Below are 12,307 nucleotides of genomic sequence, written 5' to 3' on the forward strand. Positions count from 1 at the left end.
GAGGTCATGTGACGTCGCGCAACGTATCAGGATGGTTTTGCCATTGCCGGCGCAGCTTCCATGTGATGTATCCAGCCCATGGGCCGGCAGTTTGACACCCCTGAGCTATAAGATCTTTTCCCTACTCAATTACATCTGGCCCCAAGCTTTGAACTTACTAATTTACAGGCTTTCTTATAAGAGATAAAGGTAAATATATCTAAGGGCTGCCCCAAAGAAGAGGGAGTCAAGCTATTCTCCAAAGCGCCTGAAGGCAGGACAAGAAGCAACGGGTGGAAACTGATCAAGGAGAGAAGCAACCTAGAACTAAGGAGAAACTTCCTGACCGTTAGAACAATTAACCCGTGGAACAACCTGCCTCCAGAAGTTATGGGTGCTCCAACACTGGAAGTTTTAAAGAAGAGATTGGACAACCATTTGTCTGAAATGGTATAGGGTTTCCTGCCTGAGCAGGGGGTTGGATTAGAAGACCTCCAAGGTCCCTTCCATTATTCTGTTCTGTTAAAGTTTTCCTGTGACTAGTCATGCCTGACTATAGGAGATGGTGCTCATCTCCGTTTCCTAGCCGAGGGAGCCAGCGTTGTCTGAAGACACATCTGTGGTCATGTGGCCAGCATGACTATACGCCAAAGCGAAGGCAGCGCTGTTATCTTCCCATCAAAGTGGTACCTACGGTATTTATCTACTCCCATTTGCATGCTTTCAAACTGCTAGATGAGCAGGAACCGGGGAAAGTAATGGGAATCACCCTGGCGCTTGGATCTCAAATCTGGGCTGTCGGCTTTTCAGCTGACAAGCTCACCATCTTTAACCCATGAGCTGCCGTGCCCGCCTCAAGAGATACAGTAAGAGAGATACAATAACCCAAGCTGGGTTTATCAAAAATAATTCAAGAGACACAATAACTCAGGCTGGCATTTTTCATCCAATCTCCATCTTGTGTCAAATGATTCCGAATGGCCAGCTCAAAAACCCTTTTCTTGAGTAAAGTCTGTTTGATTCTGGCAGCTCCAGTTTATTTTTATTTTTTATTTTTATTTTTTTTAAAAAAAACCTGCTTCCAACTCTCAACCCTCTGTGTTTATTTCTATTAACTATTTTTCTTTCTTTGCTGCATGGAGAAACTTTCCACAATCCCACACCTGCGATTTCATTAATCAGTTTGATTTGTCCTTCCTTTCTTTCCACCACAGATCCCAAGAGAAAAGCCTTGAGGATTGCAGATGGGTGACAAGACTTTGCTGGGGAAAAACTAGTATTGCAGATAAGCCTATCTTGGGTGTATTTTAGAATCTAAAAGTTCTGGCTTATTCATGAGTATATTCAGTATCTGCTTTCTCAGGATAAAATTAGACTGTTTTAGTTCTCAACCTTTAAGTCCCTGCTTGCTTAACCAGCCTACGACTCCACAGTATATTGACCAAAAATTCAAGACTAATGTACTTTAGGGGTTAAGGCACGATAATGCACTCAGAAGACTTAGTTCTAGTCCCTATTCAGCAACAGACGCTCAGAGGTGACATTAAGCCAGGATTGCTTCATAGCCCAAACATTAATGTGATGTAGTGGTGAAGGTACTGTCCTAAGAGCCATGGTGGCGCAGTGGTTAGAATGCAGCATTGCAAGCTAATTCTGCCGACTGCCAGCTGTTCGATTCTCAGCAGTTCACGGTGGACTCAGCCTTTCATCCTTCCGAGGTCGGTAAAATGAGGACCCAGATTGTTGGGGGCAAGATGCTGACTCTGTAAACCGCTTAGAGAGGGCTGTAAAGCAGTGGTATATAAATCTAAGTGCTAATGCTAAGACCAGAGAGGTTTAGTTTTAGTCTACTGGCATCCATGGCAACCACCATGTCAGGTCCCCATTATTCGTATTCCCCATCTGTAGGAGATGACCAGGCTGAGCCTGAGGGAGGGATCAAATGCATCATAAGCCATGAGTCTCTGCGCACCTGCAAGAGATCTAAGTCCTTACAGTAAGTTCCCGCACCTTGCCAAGTTTACCAACTGAACTCCGGGCAGTGAATTCAGACAGGCTGGCAAGACGGTTGGCAGCATCGGCATTAGCACCAGCACCGGCGACAGATAGGAGCTCTCAGGCACATTTGGACTTGCCCAGGCAGAAGGGCATTTCTGGAGCAGGAACCAAGATATTGCTGAAAACGGGATCGTAATTCTCCGGTAGGACCTGAGGATTTTTCACCATGACTCCCAGCACATGATTGCAGATTTCTTTGGAGATGTCGCCCCGCAAGTACAAGAACATGGAAACGTGGTCCTCACTGGAGGAAAATAATAATAATAAAAAAGCAGGTTCCAGAAGGATAACCACGTTATCTTTTTTTACAGCAGACACGAGAAAAGACTTCAAAACTAACTGATTATCATGTCAGTTTATATGGATCATACGCCACCTCATAAGCAGCACTGAGGGATGGCCCAAAGGGAGAAATCTCTCAGAGATATAAGATAGCACACAAACACACACACACACACACACACACAAACACACACACGGAAATGGCTTTTTCTTTGGTTTCTTCTTCTGTCAACTATGGAGGAAAGCCTGCAGATTAATGAAGAAGGGATTTTTCTGCCGGATAGTTTATTTGTTATCAGCTTTCTCTGCTGCGGTTTTCTCCAGCCCCAGCCTGCCCTCTGGATACACTACAAAGGCCTGCATGATCCCAACAATACAGCGTGCATTCAGTCTCTTGAATGGAAACTCCTGGAAAATCTTCTCACTTTCTGATTAGGGATGGAACAGTAGCAGGACAGAAAGATATTGTACTTCTAGAAGGGAATATTTATAGCAGTGGTTCTCAACCTGTGGGTCGGGACCCCATTTGGGGTCGATTGACCATTTCATGGGGGTCGCCAAGCAAGGCTGTCCACCATTTTTTTTGTCCGCCATTTTTTTGTCCGCCATTTTTTCCCCCCTTTTCCGGCGGGTGCCTTACCTCCCTTGGGCTGGGCCAGCTGGTGGTCGGCCTGCTCCGTCCCTGCCGCTTGCCAGCTACGCCTCGGCCGGCGCAGGGGGTGGAACCACGCATGCGTGGCGCTCCCGGGCAGGGAAAGTCCTCGACTTATGACCGGTTGGGTAGTCCTCGACTTACGACCGGTTTAGTCCTCAACTTACGACCGGTTTATTCCCAACTTACGACCGGTTTAGTCCTCGACTTACGACCAGTTGGGGTCGCAGCATTAAAAAGGTTGAGAACCACTGATGTATAGCTTAAGGTTGGGCTGTGAAGTCCTGGATGCTCTCAGAGCTTGGTTGTTTTCTTGCAGACATTTCATTACCCAACTAGGTAACATCTTCAGTGCCAGAAGAGTGCTCTCTGTTCATGTACAGGGGCTAGCCCTGTCAGTGTTGGTGGGAGCGTTCACCGGTATATAAACAAGCTCTGAGAGCACCAAAAACTCCACGGATATTGTACATATTGACCCGTTTGTAAGCTCCCTTTTCTAATGACTTCCAGTTATTAATAATACTAGCTATGAAACTAAAAGGAAATGTAAAGATGATAACACTTCATAATAAATAAAACAATCAAGTGCCATTAATGATCCCTAATTATCCCTACGGTCCCTAGTATCTGGGGTTAAAGGAACATTATAGCAGTTTCTGAGTTTCTCACCCAGTCCCCAAATGCGGATTTGATGCCAGAGGATGTTGCAATTAAAAGATGGGCATCCTACCTGATATCGGGATATTTTGTCATGAATCCCAGCACTTCCAGGCCAAGCATAGAAGGATCCTTGACACTGATGATCTGCTGCAGATCTGCAATGACTTTGAGGGACAGTTTGTCCTCCTCCAAGCCCTGGGAAGGAAAGAAAGCCGGGCAGCTCAAAACCAATACGTTCACTGACTTTTAAAACAGATTAAAATTCAACGCTGCAATTTCATACCCACAAAACAGACGTTTCCAAATGATGTAGGGGAGAATGGCAGAAATGCAATCAAGGAAGACTGTCGGCAGTCGGCATAAATAGACCAAAAGAAACCACAAGAAAGTTTTCATGCTATAAAAACAGCCAACCAGAAGTAAAATTGCACATATTTATTTATATTGATTTGATCAACAAACAAACAAACAATCAGACACATTTGGAATCACAAATGTTTTTTTTTCCTAGTTGACTGTTTTTTATAGCATGGATACTTTATTGTAGTTTCTGTTGGTCTAAGCCAACTGCTGCCATTTTGATTGCATTTTGATTTAATTGCAATGGCCACAAATCTAATAAATCAAACCATTAATTATTATTTTTTGGCAATTCTCCCCTACATCACTTTAAAACGTCTGTTTTCTGGGGATGAGATTGCAGTGTTGAGTTTTAGTCTATTTTTAAAAGGGCAGAATTAAACCACACAAAATCCTTGTGCTTATTGCCTCTCCAGTTGTAGTAGTCATTTCCCCTTACCCTTGGTTGGTCAAAATAGACTGCCTCTCCCCAGAGATTTCCACCACCACCACCCCCTTTTTTTTTTTTGCAGTATTTCTACCCAGGCTGGAGAGGTTTTTCCACCCCACCCCTTTCTCACCAAGGCAGAGAAGAGTTCCTTCAGCTGAGCGGTGTCCTGCAGCATCCTTGTGGACATCTTACTCCTCTCCTCGGCTGTTCGACACGTCATTCGTTTCTGTAAAAGGGACTTCACATACTGGCTCATGACCAGGTGCTCAGCTTCTGACAGCAGGTACTGAGTGGGCATTATAAGGAGAAGGAAAAAGAGACGTGATGTTTTGTGGATACGGCCGAAATCCTATTTGTTAGTGTGTGCCCTCACTAACTAACTTGGATTGTGATGAGCTGAAACTTAGGAATCTTCACCGGAGTGATGGTTTCCCTTTGTCTCTTGTTTTGGTAACAGACTGATCTGGTATCGGGCTTATGATGACCTCAGAATGATGCTCCCACTTTCAGGAGTGGATCGATCTTCCCCACCACTGATGCCCCCAGAGGTGGCCAGGATCTTACCAGGCTGTTAGGTTTGTGAGTTCTGCAGAAACCGTCCGCGTGTTTGTCGATCACCTCGCAGATGCTGTTCATCAGCTGAAGGTCATCCAGCAGCCACTGGCGGGAGGGCAACTGGGCAAAGAATGGCTGGAACAGACCACAAGAGAGACCGAGTCTTCTCTCCTCTTATTTAGGGGAGCTCAGAACAGAATACCAGGTAGCAAAAGAGAGAAAATTCTGCTAGCTTTTAAATAAAAGTTAATCTATTTGAGATTAGCGCCGTCAGTATCAGATGCAAGAGTAGACTCAGAAAGAACAACCGGTACGGACATCTGCAAACATAGGCGCTGAAAAAAACCAATTGGTTTGCCGTGATCTATATTACAATGGGGCGCAGTGGCTCGGAACTTAAAAGACTCTGAACTTGTCAGCTGGAAAGCTGACAGCCTGGGTTTGAGACCCAAGCATCGTGAGACGGGGTGAGCTCCCGTTCCTTGCCCCAGCTCCTTAGCAATTCGAAAGCATGCAAATGCACATAGATAAATAGGTACCATTTCGGTGGGAAGGTAACAGCTGCCTTTGGACAAGAAACGGAGTTGAGCACAGCCTCACGACACGACTGGACAGGGGAAAACTTTACCTTTATGTTATAACATGCATAGGAATTACTGGATGAACTGTTTATATCAACATCCAGTGAAATACAGCTTTTGACCATTGGTTTGTTTCAGCCTTACGTGCTATGTAGGGTGCAGTTCTCGCTTCTCAAGTGGTGGTGTGTACTTGCACAAGGCAGCTGGAATCTGCTCTGTTTGTGCCAGATACGTAGCAATCAGTAATCTGGTTCAGGTTGCAAGCTAAGCCATGAATGGTTTGATCGTGGCGTATTGAATAACCACTGTTAATTAGGTTCTCCAAGCACCCCAAGCCAAAACCACACCCACTGCTACGTGTGATCCTGAACGAGGAGTACCTTCAAGTCAGCCAGCATCTCCTCCAGTAGAAGTTGGCATGCCTTCTTCTGAGTTTTCTCTAAGGCCGTGTGTAGAGTTGGTAGTATCCTGGCAGGCCCTTCAGATGGCAACCCATTGGCACACAAGGCTGAGATGGAAGAGCTGCCAGCAAAGAGAAGAGAAATAATTAAGAAGGAGCCTTCTGGCTGATGGCTAAGAAGATGACGAAAATGGAGCCTGGAAAGAGAGACAGAATACCAGAAACAGCTTTCGGGAATACCTGAGAGCCAAGCAGTTGTTGACAGTGGACAACAATCTTGCTGTGTAGTATGTAGATGCCATGGGCTCTTGCTGGTGTGCTTTGCAAAATTCCACCAGTTTCTCATACAGGCTGCAGAAAGGAAAGATACATACATCATAGAGACCTATATTTCCAGCTTGCATGTCAACCCCCTTTCCCACATGGCTGTAGAACCACCGAGAAGCTGACCTAATGGTGGACAGGACCAAGATGGATCCAATTATGAACCAAGAATTTTCAGAAATGAACTTTTGACTTGATTCAGCTCAGAGGTGTCTACGGGTTGGGCCCAAAGATCCTTCTCCTGCCGTGTTGAGCTCGTAGTAGACAGGCCATCCTGTCTTTTGGAATTAGTCAGAGTACAAGATGAAACTGACCTGCCCAAAAAGGCCTCCAGTTCTCCCAAAGCCATTTCCAGAACTTTCTGCTGGAAAATCCCAGAGATGAGCGATACCACTTTAACGTTTTCATCAAGCATCTGAGATATTTAATGGGAAAGAGAGAGAGAGAGAAAAAAAGAACAGATGGGGAATCGAACTCATGATTTGGCTTTTACAGCTAAAAATATCTTCTTTGTTCCGTTAGCTAAGTCTTCTCCTTGCCTCCCCAATTCCTCCTAACCTTCATGGCAATGATAGGCAGATTGGTCTGGAAGAAGCCTTGATAGTCAGATTCAGGTTCTTTTCCACAAAGCCATTCCTCAAACTCCATTTCTAGAGCCTTCTGCATCCATTCTGCAATGCTAGCCTAGAGGAAGGAAACAAAATGAGATCCAGGAATCCTGACCCTTTGAAATGAACTAAAGGACCAGCTCTTTTAGGACTTTCCACCTGTTCCAATTCATTTGTCTCATTTGGTCTGCTTAAACCCACTCAAATCAATTGCCATAAACAGTGTAGTGCCTTGACTTGGCTGCAACCTTTCCATCTCCCGTTTTCAGTTTTCTCCATTGCAGTAAAATGGCTGCAAAACTCAGCCCATCTCCCAGAGGCTGCTGGTGTTCTACCATTAGGTCAACCTCCAGATCGGAGTGTGAATCAAGATTCCTGAAGAGGATTTGAACTCCCTCCCGTGATAATGTTAGAATAAAAATTTTATGTTTAGGCAGGAAAAATCAAAGGTACAAGTACAGATTGGGCGAGACCTGGCTTAAAAACAGTAACTGTGAGAAGGGCCTTGGAGTCCTAGTGGACAATCACTTGACTATGAGCCAGCAGTGTGCAGCAGCAGCCAAAAAAGCTAATACAATCCTAGGTTGTATAAACAGAGGCATAGAATCAAGATCACGCGAGGTATTAGTATCGCTTTATAAAACCCTAGTAAGACCACACCCGGAATACTGCAGCCAATTTTGGTCACCATATCACAAAAAAGATGTTGAGAGTTTGGAAAAAATTCAGAGAAGAGCAACTAAGATGGAGATTAAAACATACAAACAACGGCTGCAGGACTTGGGTTTGGCTAGTCTAAAGAAAAGAAGAAATAGGGGAGACATGATAGCAATGTTCCAGTATTTGAAGGGCTGCCACAAAGAGGGGGTCAGGTTATTCACCAAAGCATCAGAGGGCAGGACAAGAAACAGTGGTTGGAAACTGATCAAAGAGAGAAGCAACCTGGAATTAAGGAGAAACTTCCTGATAGTGAGGACAATTAACCAGTAGAACAGCTTGCCCCCAGAAATCGTGGGCGCTCCATTACTGGAGATTTTTAAGAAGAAGCTAGACAGTCACTTGTCTGAGATGGTATAAATTGTTCTGCATGAGCGGGGAGCTGGACTAGAAGACCTCCAAGGTCCCTTCCAACTTTATTCTATTCTATTCTAAACTGCAATATTGTGACTTGTAAAAAATGTGGATGTAGATAATAGAGAGTCTTAGAATGTCTGCTCAGCATCTCCAATGGAAAGCAATCCCAGGTAGTACAGGAAAAGAAGTTGCCTAAAACTTTGGATTAACCTTCTCACAGTAGCCCATAGACTCCAGTTCAATCGCTGCTAAATACATTCATACCTCCTTCCGTGCCCACAGATAATTGGATTTTCAAAAACCCTGACCCTGATCTTCTAACTCACCTGTACTTTCCCCAGATAAGACTCTTCCAGAGAGCCTATTGTATCTGCTGGAAGCATAGGACCCAAGGCTGAGACGTCCACTTCAGGAAGCAGATGTGGGTGAGACATCATTTCAGAACTGATAAAAAAGGGGAAAAGTCAGGTCAAAAATGCAGAAGTAAGCTTTTCGCTTTCCTGCAACATGCCAGCCTGGATTGGATATATACCATGAGTCAAATTCTAACATGCACCCATGTTGGATTCCTTCTACTGAGGCATAATGGACTCGGCGTATATATGGATGTTACAATCATCAATATCATCTCCAGAACTTCTTCCTAAAAAGTATGGAAGCGCCTTTGCCTCACGGCCTTCGGCACCCACTAACAACAGCACCAACCTTGGGTAGACATGGATTGCCCAGTGGAGCAGAGCAAAGATCTCTTGTTTGTCTAGTTCCCAGGTAAGAATGTGATGCAGGTGCTTGCTTAGGCCTTGATGGAACATGGTGGCAAAGGCCGTGAGGATGTCGTAATGAGGAGGGCAGCACTGGACCATCAAATCTTTCACGATGCACAATTCAGTTAGGATGCTACTCTGCAAGGATGCCAAATGGCTACTAAGCCACTGGCCTTGAGTCTTGTTTGGCTCAGCCTGGAAACAGGAAGCTACGATCGTGTCTTGAATGACTTGGAAGAATTTCCTTCTCCAACATTTTGGGCGTCCCGGTGGGAGGAAGCCATGAGGCTGGGACCTCAGCAGCACGTCGGCATCTATGCTTTCCTCTCTCTCAATGATCCGTACAGCTGATACAAAAAGGGATGGATCCTCTGACACCAATTTTGTGGCATGGGCAACTGTGTGCCACAGATGCTGGGCCAAGGCATCGTTCAGTTCCAGGAGACCTCCGAAGTAGGATTCAATGCTGGTCAGATTCAAGGAGCTGAGCAGGTTGCGGTTATGCAACTGGGATAGGATGCTATCCCGTAAACTCTCCAAGTCCATGAGCCCTAGATGAGCTTTCAAGAGGTTCTGGCTTTGTAAGAGATTGAAAGTTTCTGAAATGAGTTGAGGTACTGCAGGGAGAAAAGTAAAGGAGAGACAGGAATTGAGCGTAAGCTTTCCAAATCGAAACCTCCAAAAGGAAAGGAAATGAAGACAATATTGAACAGTGGTTGGTACTCCGAGCAGAGGAAAAACTACATACTTTCATCAATCCAATAGAACAGGGGGTGTCCAATCTTAACCCTTGGCAACTTTGAGACTGTGGATTTCAACTCCCAGAATTCCCAAGCCAGCCAGCCAGTCTTAAAGCTGCCAAGATTGGACACCCCTGCCTTAGAAAAAAAATGGGATAAAAAAAATCAATCAATCAATAAGCGTCATTTGTTGAAACGAAGTCACAAATCATGAAACGAAGTCACAAAGTCACCAAATGTTGATTTCATGAAACTTCCTTCTATCCCTAGTTTTTGACTGTGGTGTTTCCTACAATATGTTGTATTTTCTTCGTGGCAGGCAATTAGAATTTCTTTTGGTAAATTATTAAAAAAAAAATCAGCCTACTTCCCACAATTAAACAGCCCCTTTAATTTCATGTTAGATTTTTTTACATCTTGATATAAAAAGACAGCATAAAAACATTGGGCTCCAGTGGAACATTCATTCTTTCAAAATTGTACTTAAATTTGTACTGATCAAGAGAGCAATGAAAATAATAAAGAACGAGGAGGAAAAAAACCTCCAGAAACTGTGCTGGAGTGAAAACTACTCTGATGTAATTAGGAATACACAAACTTCCATTCCTGGTTCAATGCCTCTGCAAAATTTTGGGAACTGAAGTCCACATTTGGTCTTTGAATCAAAAGCCTCACTCCAGAAGTTTGCTGGGGCCAAAAGAAGAATAAAAATTTCATGTTGCTGACATTTAATTAAAACTGAAGTAATAATAACATTCTGTTAGTAAGACTATTCCCCCTGTTCTTAACACTTTCCCCTTTCTGAGACAAATATATACATAATTCGGCGGCTATTCACAAAAGGGCTCTGAAATTCAATCTAAGGTTTTCATGGGGTCTAGGGCAGGGGTAGGCAACCTTGGCTCTTTTATGACTCGTGGACTTCAACTCCCAGAATTCCTGAGCCAGCATGGCTCAGCTTGGAAACCTCTCCCTTTCCCCTCAGCATGGCTGGCTCAGGAATTCTGGGAGTTGAAGTCCACGAGTCATAAAAGAGCCAAGGTTGCCTACCCCTGGTCTAGGGACAGATTCAGAGTGTGTGCTTCTGTGTTAAGGATTCTTCACCTCTGGCTGTCTGCCATAAAATTTTGCAATGCATTTCGGAGTAGCCTAACGCAAGGCACAAGTCACCTGAGAAAAGCTGGGGCAACATCTGGACCACTGCCTCCAGCTGGTCATGCTTCATGGCCAGTTCTCGTAGCTCCTGTAAGCTCCGAAATGAATCGAGGCATGACGTGAGGTCCTTCTGAATGCTCCCCAATTCTTCTTGAACATGCTGGACATCAGTGAGGGCAGAATGCAGCTCCTCCAGGCCCGTGTTCATGCCTTCCAGGTAGGACTGAGCAGTGGACTAGAGGCAAAGCCAGACGTAAGTCATTACAGGTGCAAACCCCAATCCTGTAAGTCCTCCTCCTCCTCCTCCTCCTCCTCCTCCTCCTCCTCCTCCTCCTCCTCCTCTCCCCCACTTCTAGCACTGATAATGTCACCTAGTTGGGTAATGAAACTTCTGCAAGAAAACATCCAAGGTCAGAGACCACCAAGATCCCTACAGTTCTCCTCATCTTCCTTCTCTCCACAAACCCTGCTCCCTCTAGCCCCGATGATGTTATCTAGTTAAGTCCGTAAGAAAACAACCCAGCTCAGAGACCACCAAGGACCCTTGGACTTTATGAAATTACCCTGTGACGCTTACCTACCTTTAGGCGGGATTCAATGAACCTGTTCCGCTGCACCTCCCGAATCTTGTACTGCGGAAGACTATCCAGCTTGTCTGGTTGGTAAAACACCCCAGATGCCCACTTCAAGGCAGCCCCTCTTGCCAGCTTCTCTGCTTTTTCCAGTTCTGGCCATTCTCCCTCTAGGGCAACAACAATGAAAGGAAGTAAAAATCCAGGCGGTGTGTTTTTCACCAGGCAGGAATGCTTCATCTAAGGACGCAGGAAGGAAACGGGAAATGAATGCATAACTTTGGAGCTGGTGGACCATCAGCTCTGGTTCCTAAGCTTGAAACACAAAAGATCTCTCTGGGAGAGGTTCTTGCTACAAACAGGAGGCTGTGTTTGAGGGAGAAGAAAGTGATTGTAGGATTGTAACTATTCCCACCATGGTAAGAAGGCAATGAAAATGCAGCCTCCCAAGACTGGGACGGCCAAGCTGATTCCCAAGCAGAATTAAATGATGATGTCAATACATCTGGGATGACACCAGCTGATCAAGACCTGTTCAGGCTGAGTTGTCCCCTAAACCAACATTTTTAAAAGCGAGAGATGGAGGAGATGTGTGGAACGTCGCCAAATTAAAATAGGTTGAACTTTCTGTTCCAACATAAATCAGATTCCCGTTTTGTCCTGGCTCCAACCACGAAGTTTGGGAGTTAGGTTCCTGCATCCCCCTGTACGGAATAAAATTATCCTTTTGCTGCTATTGCTGTGGAAAAGGTAAAAGATAAGAAGAAACAGATCGATATACAGTAAGTGGGTGACTTGCGTATTTGGCTGTTGCTTAGAAGAAAGGATTATATATCCCATGCTGCCCTTAAAAAAAACTCCCAACCTTCATTTCTCAGTTGTTACCTCTGGGACGGGTGGAACTGCTGTCCTCGGCAGACATTCCCATGACTTCAGTTGTAGCAGGATACCCCGGTTCAAAGCTTAGGACTGGACGGGGCTGAGCAGAGGAAGCCGAGGCAGTGAATAGCGTTTCCGTCAGTTAATACTCCTCATGACTCCTTGGGGGTTTGCTCTATAACACTGAAGCAAAAACACTCAGGATGTTGGAATAGGAAGGCGGGGGGGGGGGGG

At 45.0% G+C, this 12,307-nt stretch overlaps 1 protein-coding gene across 1 annotated transcript; it reads right to left on the reverse strand.

Moving 5' to 3' along the window:
• Positions 1-2,094: 2,094 nt before the first annotated feature.
• On the reverse strand, positions 2,095-12,122 carry EXOC3L1 (exocyst complex component 3 like 1). The gene is made up of 13 exons (XM_015817589.1): positions 12,080-12,122; positions 11,204-11,364; positions 10,638-10,857; positions 8,669-9,344; positions 8,290-8,407; positions 6,840-6,965; positions 6,596-6,696; positions 6,198-6,308; positions 5,938-6,079; positions 4,986-5,111; positions 4,552-4,707; positions 3,702-3,826; positions 2,095-2,281 (listed from the first exon to the last, which is right to left on the reverse strand). Exons 1-13 carry the CDS (start codon positions 12,120-12,122, stop codon positions 2,095-2,097), a joined length of 2,292 nt encoding a protein of 763 aa, XP_015673075.1.
• Between the last annotated feature and the right edge of the window lie 185 nt (positions 12,123-12,307).

The sequence above is a fragment of the Protobothrops mucrosquamatus genome, unplaced genomic scaffold, assembly GCF_001527695.2.
Source record: "Protobothrops mucrosquamatus isolate PMUCROS unplaced genomic scaffold, P.Mucros_1.0 scaffold605, whole genome shotgun sequence".
In the NCBI taxonomy this organism is placed as follows: Eukaryota; Metazoa; Chordata; class Lepidosauria; order Squamata; family Viperidae; genus Protobothrops; species Protobothrops mucrosquamatus.